The 27,746-nt window shown below is 48.7% G+C and overlaps 2 protein-coding genes across 3 annotated transcripts; one reads left to right on the forward strand and one right to left on the reverse strand.

Annotated features, from left to right (window-relative positions):
• Positions 1 to 346: 346 nt before the first annotated feature.
• On the reverse strand, positions 347 to 24,977 carry Cd160 (CD160 molecule). Of its 2 annotated transcripts, none has more exons than XM_046425769.2 (5): positions 24,277 to 24,977; positions 10,461 to 10,605; positions 8,454 to 8,780; positions 4,415 to 4,594; positions 347 to 1,633 (listed from the first exon to the last, which is right to left on the reverse strand). In XM_046425769.2, the coding sequence occupies exons 2-5, from the start codon at positions 10,540 to 10,542 to the stop codon at positions 1,626 to 1,628; spliced, it is 597 nt and encodes a 198-aa protein (XP_046281725.1). In that variant the 5' UTR covers positions 10,543 to 10,605; positions 24,277 to 24,977; the 3' UTR covers positions 347 to 1,625. The 2 variants fall into 2 exon arrangements, with proteins under 2 accessions (XP_046281725.1, XP_046281726.1); XM_046425770.2 differs by having other exon boundaries at positions 4,415 to 4,552; positions 24,277 to 24,649.
• On the forward strand, positions 23,484 to 27,345 carry LOC124079938 (basic salivary proline-rich protein 2-like). The gene is made up of 2 exons (XM_046425791.1): positions 23,484 to 23,951; positions 26,014 to 27,345. Exons 1-2 carry the CDS (start codon positions 23,484 to 23,486, stop codon positions 27,343 to 27,345), a joined length of 1,800 nt encoding a protein of 599 aa, XP_046281747.1.
• Positions 27,346 to 27,746: the final 401 nt, after the last annotated feature.

Here is a 27,746-nt window from a genome sequence, read left to right on the forward strand (position 1 = left end):
TAACCTCCTGAGTAACTGGGATAACAGGACTGTGTGCCATCACGCACGCCCTGGTAAGAAATACTTTTTTTTTTTTTTTTTTTGGTACCAGGGATTGAGCTCAGGGGCACTCAATCACTGAGCCACATCCCAGCCCTATTTTGTATTTTACTTAAAGACAGGGTCTCACTGTGTTGCTTAGTGCTTCACTTTTGCTGAGGCTGGCTTTGAACTCACGATCCTCCTGCCTCAGCCTCCTGAGCCGCTGGGATTACAGGTGTGCGCCACCATGCCTGACTAGAAGTATCATTTTTAAGGCTCCCAAATCATTAGTTCCTTCCCAACAAGATGACAACTATAGTCTTAGTGTTTTTAAAAAATAGCTTTATTTTATTCATTTTTATTTTATGTGGTGCTGAGGTATGAACCCAGGGCCTCTCATGTGCTAGGCAAGTGTTCTACCACTGAGCCACAACCCAGCCCCACCCAGTTTTAGTATTTTTGATGGATGAGTATTATAACAAAAAGGATGTCAGTAATATTTTTAAACCGATTTATCCTTATCTGCTATATCAAATCTATATCCAGTTGAAATATAGATGTGATATCCAAATATAAATACAGACCTTTTGGTGTGTGTGTGTGGTGGGTACTGGGGATTTAATCCTGAGGCTCTCTGCCACTCAGCTACGTCCCCAGTCCATTATTTTTTAAATTTTATTTTGAGACAGGGATTGCTAGGTTACTGAGGCTGGTCTCAAACTTGTGATCCTCCTGTTAACAGTGTCCAAAATTCTTAATTTGAGTTTCAAGACCGTCCTTAATGAGGCTCGTACTGATGTCTTTTAGCCTTAGCTCTCTTGGTGCCCACAACCTGACTTCTCACATTTGGTAGGTCCGTCATCTCAAGGTGTCTGTCTTTTGAGGACTTGCCATTAGCTCCAGCTAAACATGTGCCGTCTTGTCGGGTGGTTCCAGTTCTTGGAAATATCCTGCTCCCTCCTCTGCTTAACCATGGCAGGAGATCTATCCAAAGACAAGGGGGGTTTTGAGTTTAGGAAACAAAGACTGCGAGTGCTGCCCTGGGCGTTGAGTTAAAAGAGGGAGAAGTGGCTACAGAAGGTGGCAAACGCTTGGCTGGAGCTGGACAGTCATGGTCTGCCCTGGTCTGCAGAGCCTCCGCCCCAGCCGCGCTGTGTGGTGCTGCCGGGCACCGTCTGTCTTCACGTCCTTCCTTCACACCCAGCCAGTCGGGTCGGGCCCGCCTCTCCTCTCACCCATCTTTGCTGGGTTCTTCTCTCTTTCATTTATAGTATAAAATAAAAATTTCTTCCAGGAAAAAAATTGGTGTTCTCAATTTTTTGACTTGCTTATTTTGCGGTCTTGTGGGAGGATGGAGAAAAGTTCTGTGGTAAAATACACACACACACAGTTACCCAATATTTGAGGACTGTTGTTAAATCTGTTTTTTAATTTACTGGTGCGAATGTGGGGAAAAGGCAGGTTCACTCTGGCAGTGAGGAGGGGTGTCGGGGAATGAACCGACCGACCCTCAGATACTGCTCCCGACTCTCTGGGTTGTGTTTTCTCTGTTGTTAGATTCATCTTTCTTGACTTTTTAAAAAAAGTTTCTTCTGGCACAAAGCTCATAAAGCTGTGGAAAGAAGGTGAAAAGTTTGTGTTATTATCTCACATTGTGGAATTGCAACAATACACCTCACGCGGTAAGAGTCTGTCCTTGTCCTGGGACGGTTTCCTAGGCCTTGATGACCAGAGGGAATGGAAAGGGGAAGGAAACGTAGAATACGCCTTGTCCCTCCCTGTGGGGAGCACTGGGAGTTGGCACCAGCGGCGTTTTACCACTGAGCTGCATCCCCAGTGCGCTTCATTTTTTATTTTGAGGCAGGGTCTCAGCTTATTTGCTGAAGGTCTCACTGAATTGCTGAGGCCAGCCTTGAACTTGTACCCTCCTGCCTCAGCTTCCAGAGTGTCTGGAATCACAGGTGTCGGCTCCGGCCCCGTGTACGCTGTGTCTTGTTGTTAGACCAGAGTCCTATCCCTGGGCAGACCTGGCTGACCCTGGAGGAGGTGGGGAGGGAGCAAACCTTGGTCTCTCCTGGCTGCAAGGTGGGACAAAGAAGAAACAGACGCTGCTCAGAAAGTTCAGGTGGCTTCCCACACACGGCAGGGGGCTGTTGGCAGAGTGACCTCGGGTCAGGAAAGCCACTGAACTCGGCTTCCGGCAAACTCCCCCTCCCTTTCCTCACACATAAGCCCAGTAACTTGGTCGATATGATCCTTCTGGACCCAAGAAAATGTGGACTTTTTATTCTACTGAACATTATCTCTTCCATAGTTCCGCTGAGCCTTCAGTTGGAAGAGGAGGATAAAGAAAAAGAAGCTGATAAATAGTACATATTTTCTTGTTTAATCGAATATTCAGCGTTGAATTTTCTTTCTTTTTTTGGGGGGTGTGTGTGTACCTATAAAGTTACTTGAATCGAATATAGGAGAAAGATAATTAAATGTTAGGGTTCACTTTTCACCTGACTGAAACCAGGACAAAAGCTCAAGAGATCTTGTTCTAGGACAACTTGGGAGCTGAAGGTGGTTAGTGAACATAAATACTAGACTACAGGGAGCAAGATTTTGTGGTTAGACTGTTTTCTCCTTTAGAGTTTTTATTATACCTGAAGAAATAAAAATTATTTTATTAATTACAGTAGCCTAGGGGCTGGAGTTGTGGCTCAGAAGTAGAGCGCTCGTCTAGCACGTCCGAGGCCCTGGGTTCGATCCTCAGCACCACATAAAAATAAATAAATAAAATAAAGATGTTGTGTCCAGTTTAAAAAAAATAATAACAACAGTAGCCTAATCATCCCAGGGTATTTGGATTCAATAAATCATGTTGGAAGGGTCAGACTTCTGTAGAGTTGTATTTAAATATGGAAACTGGCAGTTCCATTTACGAATCCTTCCCAAGGATAAAAGGTAAGGTAGGTGTCTGTCTGATGATTTGCAGTTAAGGGGCCGGCATAGGGAGGTTTTGCTGGTCCTGATTCTGGAAGATGATGATGGAGGTGGAGAGAGTAGGTCATTTCTGTTTCCCGATGAGTAATTGGGATATTTGCTTGTATGGGATTGTATGACTCACCATGAAAGCATCTGACCCATCATTGAAAGTTCTTTAACAAATTTATTAAGAGCCAACTATGTGTCAGCTGTTGTCTTTTTGTTGGGGTAAATAAGACAAGTCTTTGTGTTTTCAGAACCTACATTCTGCTAACACTCCACCTGGTAGTTATTATTTTGAGGAAATCCTAAATAAAATGGAATTAAGAATGCCAAGGACAGCTGGACGCAGTGCCGCATTCCTGTCATCCCAGCAGCTCGGGAGGCTGAGGCAGGAGGATCGCGAGTTCAAAGCCAGCCTCAGCAACAGCAAGGCACTTAGCAACTCAGCGAGACCCTGTCTCCAAATAAAATACAAAAAAGGGTGGGGATGTGGCTCAGTGGTCGAGTGCCCCTGAGTTCAATCCCCAGTACAAAGAGAAGAAGAAAAGAGTGCCGAGGACAGGTGAAAACGCGCCTCAGTTACTTGTTATACAAAAGCATAATGAAAAGTTATTGGAAGTTCCAAATTTTTTTTAATCTAAGGGGGAAAACCCTCTTTCACATTGTAAATGGTGCTCAGGGGACTTAGCTACAAAGTATTTATACAGTCAATCTGGACATCCACTCTGTTGAGCAGCTGCATTGTTAAACCCTCCTCCCCAAGTCCACGTCTTGCCTTCTTCCCTTTCCTGTAGTAGCTAAAGGCACGGGGCCTCACCTTGTAGCCAGTACATCTGCTCATCACCTGCACTGGCAGCCTGTATTTACCTGCCTCTCCCACGGCCTCCGTCCTACCCAGTAGGAAGTCTGACTCAGTGTGTTCCCCAGTGGTGGGACTTGAACCAGGGTGCTAGGCTGCTCCACCTGTGCACTCTACTGTCCTGTGTATCGACTTAGGACAAAACTCATAAAACCTTATAAACAAACAACCCTTTTAAAAAGTACAGGATTCTTATTTTTGTATCATTTCCTTGTTAAGTGCATGAATATTACATTCATTTTTCAAAGATGCAACAATATTTTGTGTGAAAATTTGATGATTCCCCAATCTTACTGAGCTACATCCCATTGCTTTCTGAATTTTTGAGATGGCCTCACTAAGCTGCCCGGCTGCCTTGAACTTGCTCCCTTTCCCTCAGCCTGCAAGTCACTGGGATCAGAGGCGAGTCACCACTGCCGCTTGGGGAGTTTTAGGACCTTGGACTCCGTTGAGGACATGGTGATAGCCAGGGCCCAAGGAACATCTCCCTCTCCCCTCCCGGAGAAAGCCAAGGCAGCAGAGGCACAGCACTCCCCTGCTCGTGTGTCCTTCTGAACATACCTCGGAAGGCCACCAGGCTTGTGAAGAGCCAGAACCACGGCTGTTCCTGTGGGAGACCTGAGCTGAGCGCGCCTCCACTCTGGCTGACCTCGGGGTGCGTTCTCTGTTTCAGTCCTGTCACCGTGTAGTTCCCTGTCTCTGGTTCAAAGGGGAGTCGGAATGATGAGAGGGTCGCTCCACCTGTGCACGGTGTCGAAATGCACTCTCTGCCCTGTGTAGCGACTTAGGACAGAACTTACAAAAACCTGATTAAACAACTCTTTTAAAAAGTGCAGGATTCTTATTTCTGTATCACTTCCTTATTTGTTAAATGCATGAATATTACATTCATTTTTCAAAGATGAAACAATATTTTGTGTGAAAATTTAATAATTCCCCAAGTCTTAAAAAGGAATCATGGATCGAGGGAAGGTTTCACAAATCATCTCCTTTCGCATCATCTCAGAACATCTCACATGATCTCTAAGGATACCTCCCAGCATAATTCATTGTCCAAATAAGTATTTTTAACGCGGGTGGTGGTGGTGGTACACTTAAGCAGCAATAACTGTAGAATCCAGGGTTGCAGAGACCTTGGAGGAACTCCAGAGTTCTGCCAGAGACGGCTAAGACAGCTTAATCACCTTGGACCTGTGTGTTCCCAACTCACTCACAGACCGTCTTCTGGAGTGGATCAAGAACGTGACAAAGTTAAAATCTTGGACGTTAGAATACATGTGGGTTTTTATCATCTACTTGCCGGGTGAGCTTAGTTGTCACAGGGCAAGTATAGCACCTACTTCAAGAGCACGTGGAGAGAAAATGAAATAACATTCAGCACGATGCCTGGCACGTAGTAAGCACTCATGATGTGAAAAGCCTTGTTTAGTGATGTCACCTGTTACCTGTCTAGTCCTACTAGTTTCCAAAGGAAACCTGATCTCCACAGCTAGGGATTACCTGATGCGCTCTGATGCTTAAATAGGCGGAAAGGATAAGAAAGGCATTCTTTGTTAAGAAAAACGACCAAAAGCAGAAACACTTAGAATGTATTAGGAGAATGTGAATACTAGACTGTAAGGAGCAAGGACTACACTGTACCTCATACTCTTCTCCAACGCCTGGCACTGTACCTGGGATAGATTATAAATATTTGTTAGGCAAATGGAAAAGGGTAACCATTTATTTAATTAGAGCAAGTATTCACAAAATAATAAAGTTTTGCAGAGCCTCCAGTGCCAGGATTTTTTTAAAAAAAATGCCTTATACTTTCTGAAGAGTAGTGGTGTGGCATATGCAAATTAGCATTTTAGTGTGTCTGGTGGCAGTATGTAGGATGGGTTGGAGGAAGAGACTTGTGAAGCGTCTTTGGGAAGCAAAGTAACTGACTGGCTTAGGGATGAGAACCACGGAATCACAAGGTCTGGTTGACTGCTCCCGCCCCACCCTTCAGTGTGAACGTTGTGCTGGGATCAAACGGAACCAAGGTCTGCATTGAGAATCCTGTGCAGAAATCGGGCTCGGGAGGGTAGTGTTGGTGTCCAGGAGATGGTAGGGCATCTGGGAGCCGGGAGTCCACTTGTCAGTGGGGATGTTTACAACAAAAGAGACTAAGGGCTGGGGTGTGGCTCAGCGGTGGAGCACTCGCCTAGCACAGGCGGGACCCGGGTTCGATCCTCAGCACCACCTAAAAATAAAGGCATTGTGTTGTGTCCATCTACACCTAAAAAAGAAGTAAATATTAAAAAGAGAGAGGCTGAAGCTGGAGAGGTTAATTTATGGGTCCTTTGCAAGGAGGTACAGGGATGGATATGAGGGTGGATGCAGACGGAGGAGAGGAAGTTGAAGGGGTGAAGGGTCTTAGGAAGGACTCAAGAGGTGAGAGGAAGAAATGGAAGAGAGAAGAAGATTAAAGAAGCCCTATAGGTGGGAGGACCCAGGGGACAGGTACAGAAGCCAACGAGGGGGAGTTTGAGGAAGGAGCCAGGAGTTAGAGAAGGGCCGGATGCCGCAGCTAGGTCTGCAGCTAGGTCAGGAAGATACTAGAAGCAGGGAAGAGACTAGATCCACGGAGTGGAGCCCGGCGCGGTGGCGCACGCCTGCGATCCCAGCAGCTTGGGAGGCTGAGGCAGGAGGATCATAAGTTCAAAGCCAGCCTCAGCAATGGCGAGGCGCTAAGCAACTCAGTGAGACCCTGTCTCTAAATAAAATACAAATAGGGCTGGGGATGTGGCTCAGTGGTCGAGTGCCCCCGAGTTCAATCCCTGGGACAGAGAAAAAAAGTGAAGTACAAAATCTTAATTAATTAGTAACCAACCATAGGATACGATGAAAACATTTGTCAAACAGCTCCTTACTAGGTTTTTTTTTTTGGTGGGGGGAGGAGAGGATAATTATTTTTCTTGAAGTTAATAATTAAGACAGTGTTGGAATTTTTTAGATGATATTAGCAGTGTCCTCTTATCCTAGATTTATCCCCTAGATGATGACTGCCAACTCTTTTAAATGTCTTATTCCCTAAATACTATGCTCATATTGCCACTTGTTAATAGTGCAGCTTAAACATTACCTGTCGACCTTCTGTTGCGGTGATGATGATATGGTGCCCTCTTTCCAGTGCTCAGGATTGGGCCCAGGGCCCCATGCATGCTAGGCCAGCACTCTACTCACAGCCCAATTCAAATTCTGTAAATGTCATTTTTGCAGAGTAATGTGCAGTTTCTTTTTGAAATTTTATTTTTTAAAATGATTTTTTGCTGACAGAATTTCCAGGTCCACGTCATGAATCTTTTTATCAGGTTTGTCATAGGTTCAGAAAGGTGATCTGTTAATTGCCTTTTTCTCCCCAGAGCTCTCCTTTCCCAAGTCCTCTCTTGCTCTCTTCTTTTTCCCCTTTTTGGCCTCTTTTCATTCTAGAATCTCCTTCCCTCTTCCCTCTTCCACGTTCTTGGAGCCCATGTGTCCACTTTCCTGCTTCGCTGTTTTGTTTTACTGAAGCACATCCCTCTGCACTTCTTCCAAAGTCCCCGTGAAAGGCTAGGTGTTTCGTCATTCGTATCTGAAAGCATCTCTTCTTACATTGATGGGTAGTTTGGCTGGATACATTGGGGGGGAGATAATTTTTTTTTTCACAGAATACGGAAGACTTGCTCTGTTGTCTGGGAATACAGGAACAGAGAAGCACCCTCTGTTGGGCCCACGATGAAGTTGGGGCTGGGTGGCCATGTGCAGGCAGTGCCAAGGTAGTAATGGACCAGAGGACCCGCACAAGATGCAGGAGATGTGCAGAGGCCTTGCTGTCTTGGAGAGGTCGCGGTCCCGAGGGCCTGGGTCCTGTCAGCTCTCGGTGCTGTGGGGGTACTAGGTCCTGAACCCAGGACCTGCCCTCATGAGGCACGTGCTCCACCACAGAGCTACACCACCTGTCCCCTGTCAGCTTTCTGATTTCTGATTCTGAGAAACAGCTGAAGGCAACTGTATTACATATTCTGCTCTATCTCTACCCACACCTTGAGTCCGTGGTGGCTTCAGTAGGTTTCTGTTTCTTGCAACTAAATGCTCCTTAAGTCAAGCCCCCATTTTATCTCAAATGCACCCCCCTGCCTTTTTTAGAAATATAGCCATATCTTAAGGAGAACTCTAAATTAGGAGTTAGGAAGCCTAAACCCCACACCTGTGCCTGTTTTTACCAGCCCCAGCCATTTATAATGACAACTCTTTTCACCCCCACTGTGACTCAGTTTCCCAATAAAAATAAGATGGCCACTCCCAAGATTTTTTTTTTTTTTTAGTTGTTGATAGACCTTTATTCTATTCATTTATATGTGGTTCTGAGAATGGAACCCAGTGCCTCACACATGCCGGGCAAGTGCGCTACCACTGAGCCCCAGCCCCAGCCCAGACTTTTTGAATTAAAGACAATGAGATTTCCTTCGCATGTGTGTTTTGAAAAAATGGCACTATCTGCCAGTGGGCATGATGTCAAAGGATTGAGTGACAAGAAGGACTTTCCCCAAGATGGAGAGTACCTATGATGGCATTAGGGATATCAGGGACTTACCTGTGACTAAAACAGAGAAAAAATGGCCTTGAAGGTGCAAGCCCAGTTTCTGGCTCCTGGCACAGCACTGGTACGTCCCGATGTCCCCTGGTGTGACTCTGTTGATGGTGTACACCAGCTGAGAGGACTTCTCACTGACATCGTCCATCTCGGGATCCCTCTTAGGTCTCAGCTGCTTCAGGCTGACCTCAGAGGAGCAGTTCCAAGATCTGTCTTTGCACAAAAACACTATGAACCCCTCGGCTTCTTCTCTCTTGTGCCACAGCGTACAGATGAAGGTCAGTTGCTCTCCGTGCTGGGAAGCTGAGCTGGTGATGTGTAGGCCTCCTGGAACGTGAAGAGCAGGTTACCCAGAGGGGCCAGGTGGAGCGGCTTGGGCCCACCATGGCTGCTTCCATCACGGGAGGTCTTTAGCCCAACCTAGCAGCTACCCTGGGAGACAAGAGACAAGTTCTGACTCTGACTGCAGGCCAGTTACCTAACTCCGGTGCAGTGAGCAGCATGTGCACCTGGGAAGGGGAGTTCAGAGACAATGGATCAGCTTAGTTTCCACACTGTGCACCGGGCCAGGGATGTGACGGACAAGACGGGGGCTTCACCAAGAGTTACAGCCTAATACAGAAACAGATTAGCAGAGAATCATAACACACTTAGAGATTCTCGCATCTATCCAAAGAATCAGGAAAACATCACAGAGAGGTTTGAGTCCTTGAGTTGAGACTTGAGAGTAAGTGCCCGGGTCCTGTCAGCTCTTGGTGCTGTGGGGTGCTAGGTACTGAAGCCAGGCCTGCCCTCCGCAGAGCCACACCACCTGTCATTCCCTATGAAATGCAAGGGTGAGGCAGGGGCCTCCGGCAGTAGAGAGATTTAAAAATGGCCTTCATGTGGAATCAGAACGAGGACTGACTGGAAAAGCAGACAAGCTGTTGAGGGACCATGACTTTCAAAGACCATGAATCTGCAGACTTGACGATCTTATCTATAGGTGATCTACAGCTTGGACAGAGGAACGGAGAAGACAGACAGTGGGACGAACCCGGGGTGCTGCTCCGGCCCCGCAGGTGCCTTGACCTGACTTTCCAGCCCACTGACCTGCCGCGCCTGTGTCCCCTGCTCTGCTCACCTCCCTCCTTGCAGTTCACACTTTGTGACCCAATGCTGCAGGCTCTTCTGTCCGCCGTCCGCTCCCTGAACCTCGATCCCTTTCAAAACCCAAGCGTTGACTACATCCAGCTCCGCTAAAAATCCACCAGACGTGTACTGACCTTGCTGCCCCCCCCACCCGGGGCCTGCTTCTCCTCGGTGGCCGTGGTACGTCCACTCCCTTAAAAGAGCACTTCAGTTGGGGCTGGGGCTGGGGCTGGGGCTCAGGGGTAGAGCCCTCGCCTAGCATGCATGAGGCCCTGGGTTCGATCCTCAGCACCACATAAATGTAAAATAAAGATATCGTGTCCACCTAAAACTAAAAGATAAACATTTAAAAAGAGTACTTTAGCACCTAGAGCCCTATCTGAGGGAAACCTGCAATCCCATTAATTCAGAAATATATTTATTTCTATTCTCCAAATTGAGCTTCTATAGGGTCTTTATTAGAATGCTTTCTTATCCACCTAATCCTCACTGTAGTCATGGAGACAGGTATCATTGTTACCATTTTATAAATAAACCAAGGCACAGGTCATTGGGTTGCTAAAATTGACAAGATTGTATTATGTGGGTTTCAAATCCACATCTTAGGAACGTGCAGCGTGTAAAAGCCTGAAGGAATCTTATGGCCCAGATTACGAGGCTCTCGTCAACATATACAGAGGGAAGATGTCTGACGGAGACGGCAGCAATGCTAGTACAGTGAGGAAGAAGTCACCCGCCCACCAGTGTCAGGAAGAGTGGGCCCTTTTCTTACACACACACACACACACACACACACACACACAGAGCAAAACTTGGAATCATCCCTCCCCATGAGCCCAGGGTTCCCCGAAGGCCCCTCTCCCCGGGGGTCCTTACCAGCAGGCTGCATGTCCACAATTGTCATCAGGATGACCAGGGCACAGCAGCCTCTGCCAGGTGCCGCCAGTGTCCTCCACATTGTCAGCAGCCGCGGGAACTTGAAGTTAATGTCCGTTTTGCTGATGTCCTTGGCTTTGAGCTCCTGAAAGCACAGGGGAACCCCTAGACGGAGCTTCCAGAGCTTGAGGCCCGTCTCCCTGTTTCAGGCCTCGTTTGGCTGGCTGTGGTGAAGGTGGAGGGGAGCTGGGGCCGGGCCGGGGCTCAGCAGCAGAGCACTCACCTCGCACACGTGAGGCACTGGGTTCCATCCTCAGCACCACGTAAAACAAATCAGCGAAGTGAAGACATTGTGCATGTCTTCATAAAAGAGTCTAGTGGCCTGGAAGTGGGACCACAAACCCAACGAGGTGTATGGGAGAGAGGAGTCGGGCAGGAGAGAGGCCCAGGGACACACCGATGCCTCTGTTCACAGAGTGGTTTTTCTAAGTTAAATTGAATTTCTGGATCAAAGAATATGCACACTGAATCTTTTTTCACCCTGATCATCTTGCTCGCCAAAAGGTTGTTGACATTTAGATGTTCACCAGGAATGCTTGATAGTGTGCATCTGCTCATGCCCTTGCCTGTGTTGGATTTATTTATATTTCACATTTTTTGCCAATCTGAAAGATGAAAAACTAGATCTTACTGTGGTTTTATTTGCATTTCCATGACTGGTGAGGTTGAAGATCTTTTCATGTGTTTATTGGTCTTTGGTATTTCCTCTTTTATTAATTGCATGTTCATATTTTTGCATTTTTGTAAAACTCAACTTTTAGGAGTTTTCTCTATATTAGAGAGATTAATCTAGCTGCTATTTCTTTTTCCTTTGGTACTGGGGATTGAACTCAGGGACACTTAACAACTGAGCCACATTCCCAGACATATTTGTATTTTATTTAGAGGTGTTCTCGCTGAGTTGCTTAGAATCTCTTTTTTTTCAGTCCTGGGAACTGAAACCAGGGGTGCTCTACCACTGAGCTAAATTTCCAGCCCTTTTTATTTTTTAATTTGAGACAGGAGCTCATTAGATTGCCAAGGCTGGCCTTGAACTTGTGATCTTTCTACCTCTGCCTCCTGAGTAGCTGGAATCTGAAGCATCACCACCACACCTGGCTGAACTTTTAAAATCGACACATGGGCTGGGATATGTAGCTCAGTGGCAAAATATTTTCATAGCAGACTGAAGGCCCTAGGTTCGATCCTCTGCACTACAAACAAAAACAAAAAACATAGAAAATAATAAAACTGGACATACGATTATTGTATGCATTTATGAGTATGGGAGTGTTAATATAGCAAATGTATAATGATCAAACCAAGATAATCAGCATTCCCAGCTCCTCAATAATCTCTTTGTATTGGGGATCTTAAAACTCCTCTCTCTAGTTCCTTATTAAATATATGACATGTACAGCATTTGTGAAACACATTATTAAATATATGATGCGTATGTAGAGAAATGTATTTTATATACACATGATTGTAGCCACAGTTACCCTGCTGTGCTATGGACCACTAGGACTTCGTCCTCCTGTTTAACTCTATTTTGGTACCCATTATCCAACCTCCTTGGGTCTTCCCTCCCCTTTTATGGCCTTAGTGACTACTATTCTACTCTGTTTCTATAAATTTCTTATTAAAAACATTTTCTGCCAATTTGTTCTTGTCTCTTGGTTATAGTGCTTTTTTTTTTCTCTTAAAAATTTACATTTGTATGTAGTGTTAAATGAACATTTCTTTTTAGTTGCCTGAGTTTCCAGTGTTGTTTAAGAAATTTCCCTTGGCTTAAGGTTATTGTTTTCTTCCAATATTTTTATTGTTTTACTTTTTTAGTAGATGTGGTGCTAAAGTGAGCACCATTGTTTACCTTTATTTATTTATTTATTTTTGGTACTAAGGATTGAACCCAGGGGTGCTTAAACAGTGAGCCACATCCCTAGCCTGTTTTTTTTTTTATTTTGAGATGGGGGTCTCACTAATTTGCTTTCAGCCCTGCTAAATTGCTGAGGCTGGCCTTGAATTCTAATCCTCCTGCCTCGGCCTCACAAGCCTCTGGGATTACAGGCGTGCACCACTGTGCCTGGCTACTTTTTATATTTATATCTTCTAATGGCCACTAAAAAATTACACCCGTATCAAAAAACACAAACTGAAAGACAAGAAAAACCCTGAGTATCATCAATAGGAAGATGATCAATGAATTGTGATCTGTACAACAGAACATCATGCAGCCATACGCCCATGACTCTGTTTCGGTTCCTAACGGGTGGCATGTACAGCGGTGGTTCTGTCCTTTATAAGGGGAGTGGGGGAGGGACACAGCTGCAGAAGAAGCAAGGGAAAAGGGGACTTTTTGGTGGGTACTGGGGATTGAACCCAGGGGTGCCCAACCACTAACCCATGTCCCCAGTCCTTTTTGTTTTGAGACAGGGTCTTGCTAAGTTGCTTAGGGCTTTGCTAAGTTGCTGAGGCTGCTCTCAAACTTGCAATCCTCCTGCCTCAAGCCCCCAAGTCACTGGGATCACAGGTGTGCACCACTACCCCCAGCTCAGAAAAGGAAACAGAAGGAGAAGTAAAAAAAACTCAAAAAGAATTCACAGTCAAGGGTTTAGAAGAAGCTTTGTAGACCTCAGAAAGCTCCTTAAAAAGTCTGAAAGCACGGACCCCAACCCCAAAACATTCTCATTGATAGAGAAGCATGTTCATGGTGCACCGTCCGCTCACGGGCACATTCATGATGAACAAAGGAGAATCCAAGCAACCCCATGCACGTGTCTGAAATGACGTCTCCTGGAGAGAAGCCTCGGGGAGTCCTGCAGGATGGATCCCAGAAAGAGGCAGTGCCCCACAGGAGACCACAGTCCCCTGTGGGTCAGGGCCCTGAAGGCCTTCCAGTGGGAAGAGACGCGAGGTGCAGGACAGTGACCCTGGTGGTCCTGACCTTGGTAGGCTAGGCTAATGGGGGGGGGGGTTGTGGTGCTGGGGATGGAACCCAGGACCTCACACGAACCAGGCAGGTGCTCCACCCCTGAGCCACAGCCTAGCCCTGGTTTTTATTTTAATAGAAAAGACGTTTTTAAACATTTGAAAATAGGAAAAGGCTTATAGAATATTAATCTGTTTTTATATAGTTGTACAGTGTGTTTGTGTTTTAAGCTGAGTTTTATGAGTCAAATTTTAAAATCAAGTCCATAAAGTAAAAATGTTGCAGTAAGCTAAGGTTGGTTTATGGTTGAGGAAGAAAGGGTCATCAATGTGAGTGGCCCCAGTTGACGATGTTATAGGGTTTACTGTAGTGTGCAATAGTGGCCCTCACCCAGAACAAGTCACTACTCAAGTCCCATCCACAGGAGGAGGCGCTGGTTCCCCACCACCGTCACACCTTTGACTTTCCACTGCTGCGCAGGGGTGAAAGGCTGTTGATTGTGCCTATCGATTTCAGACTCAGGGACCTTCCCTTACTCGATCCTGTCATTATTTGCAAGACTCTTTCCGTTGATCCTCCTGGATTTTTCAGTTGTACATTATTCAGTTGTACCATTTTATATCTCTAATTTCTTTCTTTTAATTGTGTTGGTTACTATCTCCAGAAAGTGTTAAATGATGGTGGTGATATTGACCCTCAGTCTTTTTTTCCTAATTTACTGTTAGATGTTTTGGTTGTTTCCTTGTGAACCATGATGCTAACTGTGGGGATGAGAGATATTTTGTTATGTTAAGGAATATTCTTTTTTTAACATTTTTTTTTAGTCGTAGATGGCCACAGTACCTTTATTTTATTTTTATGTGGTGCTGAGGATGGAACCGAGGGCCTCGCACTTGCTAGGCAAGCACTCTGCCACTGAGCCACAGCCCCGGCCCCCTTAAGGAATATTCTTTACTTCTAGAGTTTAAAAATAATCAAGAATGGATGCTGAATGATTTTTAATTGCCTTTAAACATCAACTAAAATGACCACAGGATCTTTCTTTATAGACAAGTGAGTTTGATGATCAATGTTGATAGGTTTCCTGAAATTGATAGTCATGCAATTCTAAATAAAGACACAAAAAAACCCAAGATTATTTGCTCATGGTATATTATTCTTTAACTACACGTCTGAATTCTGATTTATAATATTTCATTTAAACTTTTACTTCAATATTCTCAAATAAGACTGACTTTTTAAATTTTTGGGTGTTTTTTTTTAATAGAATTTTAGAATAAATGTTATTCTTACTTTAGAAAAAGATTTTGGAGGGCTGGGGGAGCTACTCAGTTGCCAGAGTGCTTGCCTAGCATTCACAAGGCCCTGAGTTTAATCCCCAGCACCACCACCACCACAAAAAAAAAAGATTTTGAAATAATCTGTTCTTTATAGATTTAGTAGAATTCTATAGTGACATTCTCTGGCCCTAATGCTTCTGTGAAGTTGGTAGTTAGTCGTTAAATATTTTCTCTTTACTGGAACCAGTTTTGGTTGATTATAAGTATGTGTGTGTGTGTGTGTGTGTAAGAAAATTATCTGTTTAATTCCCAATTTGTATTCATGAAACTGAGAAATGAATCCCTTTTAATTCTATAAACTTCCTCTGCGGCTGGGCTGGGGCTCAGGGGTGGGGCTCTTCCTAGCATGTGTGAGGCCCTGGGTTCCATCCTCAGCACCACATGAAAATAAACTGAATAAAGGTCTTCTGACAACCAAAAGTATTAAAAAAAAAAAACTTCCGCTGCATCTGTGGCTTTTTAAAAACTTTTTGTTTTGGGTATTTGTGCTTTCTCTTCCTTTTTTTCTTGATTACATTAGTTAATTATCTTTTTTTGCTTTTTTTTTTCCTGAATAAATAGCTCATTTTACTTATTAGTTGTGCCATTTTCTATTTTCTTACTTATTGATTTCCACATTTCACTGTTAACTCTTATCTTTTGCTTTCTTAAGATTTAATTTTTTTTCATTTTCTAAATTCCTGAGTTAGATACTTTATTTTCATTTTTTAGTATAAAAATCACTTAATTTTTCTTTTATTATCACTTAAACTGATTCCTATAGGTTCTGATATGGAATATTTTCCATTTACCATTATTTCCTAACTATTCCAGTTTTTTTTTTTTAGATCCTCTTTGAACTAAGGGAGTGTTTTACAGATGCCTGCTTCTGGTTTTGTCATTAGTTTCATTGCATCATGGTCGGAGACTTTTGTCACATATATTTATAGACCACAGAGAAAGGTGTGAATGATAACACATTGTTCATGTTGTTCACCTCAGGGATGTTATGAGGGGAGTGGGGGAGTCTATTCATTTTTCTCTATAGCATTTAAAATTGTTTGATTTGCTGTGAGAAACCTATAATACTTATATAATTTAATGAACACAGACTCGTATGTGCATGCATGTGTCTGATTATAAATATAGCTGTGTCCATCTGCACATGTGCACTCACACTCTCACTCACACACACACACACACACACACACACGCCTGGAAGGCAATATTTCAAAATGTAGAGAGTGTTTTCCTTGGTAATGGCACGGGAGTTTAGGGAACAATAAAAGGGATTTTTTATGTGTTTTGTAGATTACATTTGTGTGTGTGTTTACAATAACAATTTTAAGAAAAAAATATCCTGGTCAAATTATGGGATCAAAGTAAAACATACATATGTTTGTGGAATTAATAAAAAGAACATGCTAAAATGCCGGACAACAGAATATACGAAGAGACAGGAAGACATCAGAATGGAGGGCTCTAAGGCAGGTGTCTTATAACTGAATGCGCGTGACCCAGGAGTGTTCACGGCCTCCTAAGAGGTACAGGGCACAGTCAGTCGTCCCACTGTAATCTGTCTCCCTTCCAGACAGACCCACCCTCATGCTGACTCTCACTGTGAAGCATCGTCCTACAGCAGAACCTCCAGGGACCAGGGCACAGTCTGGAATATGGGGCTTAATTGAAGTTCTAAAAACAAACTTCCTCTTGGTCTCTGTGGTCTGTGAATATATGTAACAAAGGTCTCCGACCATGACGCCATGAAACCAGTGACAAACTCAGAAGCAGGCAGCTGTGAAGGGCCAGGCAGCCTCCAGATGGCTGTAGACAGCGACGGAGCCTGGGCCTCCACCAGGACCCCTGGCCCAGCCCAAACTGCCCAACACAGAACTGCGAGCTCATGAATAATCATCTTTGAATTTATTCTGGGGGTATTGAGGATTGAACCCAGGGCACTCTGCCATTGAGCTACATCCCCAGCCTTATTCATTTTTTTATTTTGAGGCAGGGACTCACTAAATGCCCAGTTGGGCCTCCAACTTGTGATACTCCTGCCTCAGCCTCCTGAGTATCTGGGATTACAGGTGTGTGCCACCACAAGAGGCTTGTACATTCTCCCCACCCCCTCTGTTAATATTTATTTTTTTAGTTGTAGTTGGACACAACACCTTTGTTGTATTTATTTATTTTCACGTGGTGCTGAGGATTGAACCCAAGGCCTCGCATGTTTCTAGGCGAGTGCTCTACCACTGAGCCACAGCTCCAGCACCCCCCTGTACATTCTCTTTTAAGAGGCACAGATTTAATGCCATAATATTATATTTTTTGTTGGACTCAACGACACTGTTTGATCTAATTGGAAGTAATATATACATGATCATCTGACTAGTGCGCCTCACTGGTGTCAACTGGTGGAACACACCTATGGGGCCAGGTGCAGAGGTGGTGGCGTATGCCTGTAATCCCAGCGGCTCGGTGAGGCCCTAAGCAACTCAGTGAGACCCTGTCTCTAAATAAAATCCAAAATAGGGCTGGGGTGGGGTTCAGTGGCCAAGTGCCCCTGAGTTCAATCCATGGTACCCTCCCCCACAAAAAATAAACCTCTCGACATAACACAGATCATCACTTGGTGTATTAGAACAAATGTGAACCTTGACCATGTAAAACTTTAAGAAGTAAATTACAGCAGCTGGGCGCAGCGGTGCACACCTGTCATCCCAGCAGCTCGGGAGGCTGAGACAGGAGGATCAGAGTTCAAAGCCAGCCTCAGCAAGGGCAAGGTGCTAAGCAACTCAGTGAGACCCTGTCTCCAAATAAAATACAAAATAGGGCTCAGGGGCCAAGTGCCCCTGGGTTCAATCCCTGGTACCCTACTGCCCCCAAAAGTACATTACAAAAAGACAAAGGAGAAGAGCGAAAATGTCCTTGTGATTTTCCCAATCTTCAAACGGTAGTTTAAAAAAATCATATAAAACCTTTAGGTTTACATACTCTATTTAAATTTATGAAGATGAGCCCTGGAAGGACTGAAGCATTGGATATCACTACTAAATACTGAAAGACAGGGGAATATTGGGATGTTACATTCCTCTTCTTTAATCAACTGGGGGGGGCGGTCAATAACTGTTCTTCAAAGGACCAAGAAACAAAGGTATATAATTTGAAATTCGTCAGGTATGGTGCATGCTTATAATCCCAACGACTCGGGAGGCTGAGGCAGGAGGATCACAAGTTGGAGGCCAGCCTCAGCAATTTAGTAAGACCCTGTTTCAAAATAAAAAAGGCTAGCGATGGACCTCTGAGGTAAAACACCCCTGGATTAAGAAAGAAAAGAGAAAGAAAGACTAAAATACATTATGACATTAACCATCAGAGGGGTCAAGTGGAAAATACTTAAAGTGGTGGTGAATTCTAGGGGGATTACTGCAAGCCAAGAGAGAGAGGAATGCACAGTGGGCTGGGGCGGGGGCTCAGGGGTAGAGCACCTGCCTAGCACCTGTCAGGTGCTGGGTTCCATCCTCAGCACCACAGAGAAACAAATAAATCTAAATCACTCGTGTCCAACTACAGCGAAAAGCAGAATGTTTTTTAAGAGAAGGCCCAGTGCAGTTTCTCCCATGTGGTGCGCACGGTCTAGGGTGCTGCAGTGTGCGCTCTGCGACTGCGGCCTAGCACCAGCCCCTCACCCTTCCTCCCCACCACCTTCCCTGGGAGCCTCTGTGAAAGGCAAGGCCCTGGGTCCCCTGGGCCACCCAAGGGACCACGCTGCCTCCTTCCCACCCTTTGAAAGCTGGGGCTGGGCTAATCAGATGTGCGGAAGGTGACAGTGGGACCGTGCTCCAGGGCCCTTCATATTCTGGTACCTCAGCTTTACCCCAGGTTCCCGCTAACCCAGAGTTTAGTTCACAGAAAACTCTCAGCTCTACGTCTGCTCATCCTTCCTCCTGCTGCCTCCCAAGTCTTCATCACACCCTGGGCTCCAGCCTAAGTCTTAACCGCACGTCTGAGGCCCCCTCCTGGCCCGCGACCCACAGTAAAACAGAACAACCAGGTAAATGCAGTAGAGAGAGTCATAAAGATAAGCAGACAGCTATGAAAGACTCCCGTAGCTCTTTGTGCTACAAAGTTAGAAAAGCTGGTTGAAATGATTTTCTGTAAAAATACCAATGACCACCCGGCACAGTGCAGATGCCTAGGATCTCGGCAGCTCAGGAGGGTTGTGAGTTCCAGACCAGCCTCAGCAACTCAGCGAGGCCCTAGACAACTCAGTGAGACCCTGTCTCAACGGAAGAAATAAGGGGTGGGGCTGTAGCTCAGTGGTGGGACACTTGCCGCCCATGTACGAGGCCCTGGGTTCAATCCTCAGCACCACATAAGAATAAAACAAATAAAGGTATTGTGTCCATCTGCATCTAAAATATATATTAAAACATGATGAAACATAAAAAGGGCTGGGATGTGGCTCAGTGATTAAGCACCCCTTGGTTCAATCCCTAGTACCAAGACAAACAACAAAAAATAACCTACAATTGAACAAAATTCACTCAAAAGAGAAAAGAAAGGAAAAAGAAAAAAAGAATTACCCTGATCTGATCATCATGTATCGTATGTACTGGAATGTTACACTGTACCTCATGAATATGCATAATTGCTATATGTCAATTAAAATATAAATCTATTTTTAAAAAAGCACACTTAAAAGCCCCAGTAATCGTGGAATGAATTAAGAATGTTATTTGGTAATATCTTTCCAAAAAGCACTACTTTGGATAGTTTGGGAGGAAATACTTCAAAATAATTTTTCTGCTAGTCAAATAGTTCGGCAGCATTAGAAAAAAAAATCTCATTTGTTTTTACTAATACTAAACCCTTACAAAGTATTTAAAGGATGTCTAGGGCTGGGGCTGGGGTGGGGACTCAGCGGTAGACGCTTGCCTAGCACTTGTGAGGCCGTGGGTTCAATCCTTAGCACCACATAGAAATAAACAAAAATAAAGGTATTGTGTCCACCCACAACTAAGAAAAAAAAAAAAAACAGGTCTACAAAAAAATAAATAAAAAATAAAAGAACACCTATAGACCGACCTTGATTATTGTGAAAATCTTAACAAAATGCTAACAAACCAGAACCGCAGGATATAAAAGACATAATGCGTTATGACAAGTGGAATGGAATTCACTTTTTGAAATATTTAGATGATTCAGTACTAGAAACTCTATGAGAATTACTATTCTAATAGATCAAAGAGAAAGTCATTATCTTCTGATGAAATCTTACATTTCATTAAAACTCTGAGTAAAATGGTGATGGATGAATACTATTTAAAATTATATATATATGTCTATAATAAAATTCCAGCATTATATTTAATGGGAAAATATAGGATCATTTCTATTAATATTGGGAACAAGGTGAAGATGCTTCCTATTTTCTCTACTATTTTACATTGTTCTGGACATGTTAGACACTGAATTCAGACAGTAAAGTAAGGGGTATAAATATTAGAAATCGTGAGGCAAAATCAGTATTTCTTTGTTTTTATTTTTTTGCTACTGGGGATTGGATCCAGGGGAACTTAATCACTGAGCCACATCCTCAGCCCTTTTATTTACATTTCATTTTGAGACAGGGTCTCACTAAGTTGCAGAGGCTGGCCTTGAATTTGGGATCCTCCTGCTTCAGCCTCCTGAATCAAAGGGATTACAGGCATGTACCACCTTACCTGGCTAAAATTTCTCTCTCTCTCTCTCTCTCTCTCTCTCTCGTTGTTGATGTACCTTTATTTATATGCAGTGCTGAGAGTTGAACACAGGGCCTCACACATGCTAGGCAAGTGCTGTGCCACTGAGCCACAACCTTAGCCCCTAAACTTACTCTTTCTTACATGTGACATAACTTATATCTGAAAAACAAAAGAAATTTAACTATTAGAAGCAATAAAAGGTAGAGAATCTGCCTGGGCAGTACACAAATGAGGAACACCATGAAAAATTCTTCACTCTTAAAAGTAAACAGAGAGGTGCAAATTAAAAAAAAAAAAAAAAAAAAAGGTCAGAGTTCAGAATTTCAGAATCACCACCTATGAGATGAGCAAAATTTTAAAAACTGGTAGATCCAGTTCTGGTTGGAGTACGAGGAAATATGTAGAAATGAATCATGTAATTATAATTTATATGAATAACAAACTGATGTATAAAACAAAATGTGACAAGGTGGTCATTTAATCATGAATTTTCTCAGGAACAATTACTAGTCAAAAAATACAGTAGAAGAAAAAACAGTAAATCATAAAAAACATAGCTGAAACTTTACCAACGGAATACCTGAGAAAAATGTGGCAAGATCTGTGATGCGACCTACAGAAACTAGAAAATACTGTTAGAGAACAGGAAATGGAATCTAAGAGACAACCGTCAATTCTCCCATTGAGCTATAAAGTCGTGGACACCCTGATAAAAGATCCCAACAGCAGCCAGCAGCCAGCTGCAGCCCTTCCCAGCCTCCACCTCCTTTTGTGCCACACCAAAGTCCCCACTAGAATGACCTAGTGACGTGCTTCTTTCTTTCCTTCTTTTTAACCTGGTGATTTTGAAAGAAAACGCTGAGTATCTGGAGCTGTGTGGTGCGCTGCCTTGGAGACTGGAGGGAGAGACTGAAGGACTCCATCATCCCCAGGCTGAGGCCGGAGGCAAGGCAAGCTCCTGAGCCAGGCTGCGTTCAAATTCTGATCCTGGAGCCCCACAGCTGGAAGACGTGGGCCATGTCCTTAGTCCCTGGTCAGATTCTGGGCTCAGCCCTTAGGAATGGACTTATCTGACTTATCAGTGTTTACTGAGCATCCGGTAAGTCAGGCACCAGGGGGCACAAAGGTCACCGAGACACGGGAAGGTGTCTAAAGGTCACTAGGACACTGCAAGGTGACTACGTGCAATTTGGTGGTCACTGCGGTCTGTAGTCAGGCCAGGTCAGAAATCTGGCGTGGACGTCACTTCTCGTAGAATGTTGAGAAAATGAGCTGATTGACCCATAAAATGGTGACCATCACCTTCCCTTCTTGGGATTGTTGTGAGGGTCAGTGAGAAACCTGTCCCTCCTGTGGCCCGTCGTGGCCCTCGTCCCTCCTGTGCCTCATCCCTCCTGTGCCTCGTCCCTCCTGTGGCCCTCGTCCCTCCTGTGCCTCGTCCCTCCTGTGGCCCGTCCCTCCTGTGGCCCTCATGGCCTGGTGGACCTGCGTGGCCTCACGGGTCCTGTGTGCTCAACGCCCCCGAGGGATGTCGTGGTGGCTAAGTGGCACCTAAAGCTCTCCCTAGGGCCTTGGGGAGTGAGTCCTCCTGGTGGCTGCTGCGACAAGACTTGGGGGAGAGGCTCCATCTCTGGCACTGACACCCGAGTCCACCTCAGAGGGGCTGCAAACCCCAGCCTTCTCCGCAGGACTCCGGGGGAGGCCGGGGCGGGCGTGTCGCGAGTTCAAGGCCAGCCCCAGCAACACAGCGAGGTCCTGACAATTCAGCAAGACCCTGTCTCTACATGAAATAAGATGGCGTTTTAAAAAGGGCAGGGGTGTGCCTCGGCAGTAAAGCGATCCCCTCAATCTCCAGCACCAAAAAGAAACTGAGTTCGACGCCGGGAGCCAGAGAGGAGATCTCACTAATGACTGGAGGGGCCTTCATTTCCACCTGCACAGCCAGAGCCTGTTCAGAGCAGAGCCACACTCCCCGGCGCAGTGGCCCGGCCTGTACTCTCTGGAGGCTGAGGCCGGAGGGTGGCGAGGTCAGAGCCAGCCTCAGCAACACAGCGAGGCTCCCTGTAACAGTGGCCCTTTGTGCTGTGAATGCAGCCCTGGCGGCTCTGCACTGGGACTTACTTATTCCTCAACTTATTTTCTAAATGGACGTTTCTGTTTCTTCCTTTCTCTCTCTTCTCCCTGATCTCAAGGGAAATGCGACACCTTTCTTCCTCGTCCTCCGCAGAGCCGTCTGTCCCTGAGCACACACCCACCCTGGGAACCAAGTGACCCAGACTTTGGGGAAGGAGTCAGAAGATCTCAGAAATGACTCAATCCCAAATTGTCCAGGGAGTCACACTTCCAGCAGAGAACACCTGGAGAGACGCCTTTGAGTCACCTCTGACAGCCGCCTGCTCCTGTGATGGCGGAGCCCCGGCCGTGGGCCAGGAGCCTGTGTCTCTCCTCTGCCCACACTAAGCTTCCTTTCCCTTGTTCTCAAACTGAGTTCTGGGGCTGCGCGGGGCTCAGAGGCAGAGCGCTGGCCTCGCACCTGTGAGGCCCTGGGTCCCATCCTCAGCACCCCATGGAATACACAAACAAAATGAAGACATCGTGGCCATGCGTAACTGAAAAAAATACCCAAAACCCTAAAACTGTGTTCTCGTTATTGGATTGGCACTGGGGACAAGGACCCAGCTGTCAGCAATTCTCCTGTCTCAAAACAAGAAAGAAAAGGGCTGCGACGTGGCTCAGTGGTCAAGCTCCCTGGATTCAGTGGCCGCTGCCGGTAATCATGAGATAAAGCACAAAGGAAACAAGGTCCCTCGAGACCCCTGTCAGGACAAGAACGTGTGACAGAGTGTAGCCTGACTCATCAGACAAAGCCTCGCTCCAGGACAGCAGGAGTCTGTCACCGCTGGAAGGGGATTTGCAAACATCCGTGGTCTCTGGCGACGCACTGCCTGTGTGTATGACTGAGGCAAAGCGTGGCCTTCAGTCAGAGATGGGCGGCAAAGACACGTCGTCTCCCCCAGACTCATGGGTCCCACAACGGGCCGTCCATGGGCCTGGTCGAGGGCCCCACCCCTCAACTGCGGGTCTCACCCCGAAGCGCTCACACTTGTTCTGCCCGCACCCCAGCGGGGGCCGCGGCCGCCCCGGGGCCTGCTCCCCTGTGGCCACGTGCCACACAGGCAGCTCTCGAGGCCTGGCGGCCGTCCAGGCTGGACGCGGGGGCTCCACAGCTCGCTGCCCCTCTTCCCTAATGCGTCCGTTTATCTGCTTGGTGCCGCCGGGGACTGAGCCAGGCCCCGCACGTGCCAGGCCGGTGCCCGACCACCGGCCACAGCCCCCGCCTCTCCCAGGGACCCTTTGGCTCCTCTTTGTCTATGAAAAGGCCACTCTGTCCTCTGTCGCCCCATCCCCGCCCCATGAGCACCCCCACGAGGGGGCAGCCCGTGTCGGCAGCAGGGTGCGGGGCTGGGCCTGTCAGGGAAGGCCCTTTCAGGGGGGTGGCACCCGCCTGGCACCCTCCTGTGACACCCTGTGGCTCCCGGGAGCCCCTGGGAGAAGAGCCAGCGCCCGCCCGGCCCTCTCTCCCCCAGACTTCTCCCGGCAGAAGGTCTTGTCCCCAAGAAGCAGTTTCCCAGCGACGTCTCCGAGGTTGGTCCCCACCCAGCCCCCGGCCCCGGCCCCTGTCCTGGGGTCTGGGGGTTCTGGACCGAGGCCCTCTCCCGGGGCACAGCAGCTGTCACCGTCCCCCGTTCGCAGCCCTCAGGCCCCAGTGGCCCTCTTACCCCAGGACACACGGACGCTGGCTCTCAGGCTGCGAGCTCTCCTTCTCAGAGCAGCGCCCCACTTCCGCCTGTTGGCGCCTGCCGCTCTCCGACGTGGTCCTCGGAAACCACAGGGTGGGTTTTCAGCGCTCAGGGTCTTCCTGCCGCTCTCTCCTCTACCCGCGCGGTAGGCTTTGCTCTTGGCTCTCCGCCACCGCCTCCTTCACCTTCCTCCTTTCTGCCACCCACCACCCATGTTTTTGAGGGGGGAGGTCCCAGGGATTGAACTCAGGGCACCTGACCACTGGGCCACATCCAGCCCTATTTTGTGTTTTATTGAGAGACGGGGTCTCACTGAGTTGCTTAGCGCCTGGCCATTGCTGAGGCTGGCTTTGAACTCACGATCCTCCTGCCTCAGCCTCTGCAGCTGCTGGGATGAAGGAGGCGCCACTGCAGCCCGCCCACCCACATATTTTTGTATTAGGATTAGACTAAGGTGCTGCACAGTCCGAGAAAAACCATGCCCTGAAATTGCTTCTTTTACCTTAGGGTAAAAGCTCTCACTCGGTGATCCGCGATCAGGCTAGAACTGGACACACAGAAGACGGGAAGGCACAATGTGCCCCAGATGTAAAGCAAGCTGCCAGCGCTTCCCGGAGCAGCCCCCGCCGCACACCAGGGCAGGAGACTGAACCCGGAGGGACATCCCAGGCCTTTTAAAAAGTTTTATTTATTTTTTATTTTGAGACAGAGTCTCACTAAAGTTGCCCAGGCTGGCCTCACACGTGGGATCCTCCTGTGTCAGCCTCCCAAGTAGGTGGGCACCACGGCACCTGGCTTGAGAGCAGGTTCTGGGGAGTAGGAGGAGAGAACTGAGCTGCTCCCGGCCAAAGGGGAAGGAGCAGGGAGCTGTCAGGGAGGCCGCCTGAGGGGTCTGCACTGGAGCTGTGCACCTGGCAGCCAAGACCGCCCTGTGCTGAGAGGACGGCGAGTTCTGGAAATGGGGAGAACCAGGTGGTCCAGTGGGCACTTCTGCAGGGGCAGCGACTCAGATGCCGTGGTTCTCAAACCCGTGTGTGTGGAGCCACTAGGAGGGCTGCTTACAGTAGAGCCGGCATGGCCGGGCTGGGCTCAGCGGCAGAGCGCCTGCCTGGCCTGCGTGAGGCACGGGCTGATCCTCAGCACCACATAAAGATAAAACACAGTGAAGGCACGCTGTCCACCTACACCATCCGTCCATCTATCCATCTATGTGGCAGGGCATTCCTAGCCTGGATGGTGGCACACCACTCTCATCCCAGCTACTCTGGAGGCTGAGACAGGAGGATCCCAGGTTTGAGGCCAGCCTCAGCAACGCACAAGACCCTGTCTTAAAGTAAAACAAATAGATAAAAAGGGCTGCAGATTTATCTCAGTGGCAGAACACCCCCGGGTCCAATCCCCAGTGCCACAAAAAGGAGAGGAAAAGGCTGTTTCTCATGCGTTCCCAGTAGGGCTGCTGTGGCCCTTACTCCGCGCACTGTCCTCCGTCCTCCCTCCGGTACCCTCCGCTGGAGGCTCTCTAGTGGCCGGCCGCTCACCACTGCTCACACGGGAAGTTCTTCCTCGGTGACGAGGGGGACGGCAGGTTCCCCAGCGGCCTCAGTGAGGAGGTGAGGCAGCGGGACCCTGCCTCAAGATAAGACCTAGCACAGGGCCGGGCGCGCCCAGTGGGGGTGCCTCGGCCGGTCCCCAGTGCGGGGACCACGTCCGGGTTAGGGCGCCTCTTCGGCCCCCCGCGAGCCCCGCAGAAGGCGCGTGCGGTTGGCCGGGGCGCGGGCAGCCGTCGGCCTCGGCTCCCCCGCACAGCCCTGGCGTGGCCCGGGACGGCCGCCAGCTTTTCTGAAGGGTCCTCAGCTGCGGAGTGTGGACAGTGGCGCCGTGGACCCGGATTCTGGGCGGGTTCCCGAGAGGAAGCCGCAGCCCAGTGGCCGGGCTCGGCTCGTGGTGGCCGCTCGGTGGCGCTGGCCCCACTCGTACCGCGGAGTCCGTGTCCTGCTGAGGGACGTCTCCACGGACCCGCTCCTCCGGTCGCCCGAGGGCGTGCTTTCCGCGTCCCTTCGTCCTCGTGCCGTCCTCCCGCGCGGCGTCTTTGTGGAGCCGCCCTGTCCCGCCCGGCTCTGCCGCGCCTCGCAGCTTCTTCACGCAGCACGGACACCCGCGTCCGCCACCGCCTCCCGCGCACCCTCACCCCAGGCCCCGAGGTGCCCGCGCCCGCAGGCGGAGGGGTCCCCCAGGACCCGGGACGGCCCCTGCAGGTGGAGAGGTCCCCGAGGACCCGGGACGGCCCCTGCAGGTGGAGAGGTCCCCCAGGACCCGGGACGGCCCCTGCAGGCGGAGAGGTCCCCCCCAGGACCCGTGACGGCCCCTGCAGGCGGAGGGGTCCCCCAGGACCCGGGACGGCCCCTGCAGGCGGAGAGGTCCCCCAGGACCCGGGACGGCCCCTGCAGGCGGAGGGGTCCCCCGAGGACCCGTGACGGCCCCTGCAGGTGGAGGGGTCCCCCAGGACCCGGGACGGCCCCTGCAGGTGGAGGGGTCCCCCAGGACCCGGGACGGCCCCTGCAGGTGGATGGGTCCCCCCAGGACCCGTCATGGCCCCTGCAGGTGGAGGGGTCCCCCGAAGACCCGGGACGGCCCCTGCAGGTGGAGGGGTCCCCCAGGACCCGTGATGGCCCCTGCAGGTGGAGGGGTCCCCCAGGACCCGGGACGGCCCCTGCAGGTGGACGGGTCCCCCAGGACCCGGGACGGCCCCTGCAGGTGGAGGGTCCCCCGAGGACCGTGACTGCCCCTGCAGGTGGAGAGGTGCCCCAGGACCCGGGACGGCCCCTGCAGGTGGAGGGGTCCCCCAGGACCCGTGATGGCCCCTGCAGGTGGAGGGGTCCCCCAGGACCTGGGACGGCCCCTGCAGGTGGAGGGTCCCCCGAGGACCCGGGACGGCCCCTGCAGGTGGAGAGGTCCCCCAGGACCCGTCATGGCCCCTGCAGGTGGAGGGGTCCCCCGAGGACCGTGACGGCCCCTGCAGGTGGAGGGGTCCCCGAGGACCGACCGTGACTGCAGCAGGCGGCTGGCGGACGTGAGCGCCTCTGACCCTTGGCCCCATCAGGCCGAGCCCTCACCTGGGGTGGGGGCTGACGCTAAAGGAGAGGGGTGGGCGGCCCTCGGGCTCCAGCGGCCGGGGAGGCCGGGCTTCTTTCCTGGAGGAGGGTGAGCTGCCCCCTGGCACAGCCCCTCATGTTCTGGAAGGAGGCCAAGCCCAGGCCAGAGGGCAGTCACAGCGAAGCTGCGTAGGCGTCTTGGCCCCCACCCACGCTGCCACTGCTGGCCTCGACCCGAAGTCCTTGTCGTACAAAGGAAGGAGCCAGGCTGTGTTGTCGTGCAGACCCAGGGCAACTGCTCGCGTGGAGCTGGCAGGCGGCGCCTGGGCGGCAGTCTCCGTGTCAACGCTGGGTCCC

The sequence above is a fragment of the Marmota monax genome, unplaced genomic scaffold (genome assembly GCF_021218885.2).
Source record: "Marmota monax isolate L192 unplaced genomic scaffold, Marmota_monax_Labrador192_F-V1.1 WCK01_AAM20220418_F8-fsc00320, whole genome shotgun sequence".
Taxonomy (NCBI): Eukaryota; Metazoa; Chordata; class Mammalia; order Rodentia; family Sciuridae; genus Marmota; species Marmota monax.

Coding starts and splice junctions, on each gene's coding strand:
- LOC124079938 (XM_046425791.1), top strand. CDS start 23,484: ATGGGCGGCAAAGACACGTCGTCTCCCCCAGACTCATGGGTCCCACAA. Junction 23,952..26,013: donor CAGCCCGTGTCGGCAGCAGG/GTGCGGGGCTGG, acceptor CGTCCGGGTTAG/GGCGCCTCTTCGGCCCCCCG.
- Cd160 (XM_046425769.2), bottom strand. CDS start 10,542: ATGTGGAGGACACTGGCGGCACCTGGCAGAGGCTGCTGTGCCCTGGTC. Junction 8,781..10,460: donor TGTGGACATGCAGCCTGCTG/GTAAGGACCCCC, acceptor TTCACGTTCCAG/GAGGCCTACACATCACCAGC. Junction 4,595..8,453: donor TTTCTCTGTTTTAGTCACAG/GTAAGTCCCTGA, acceptor CACCGTGCACAG/GTGGAGCGACCCTCTCATCA.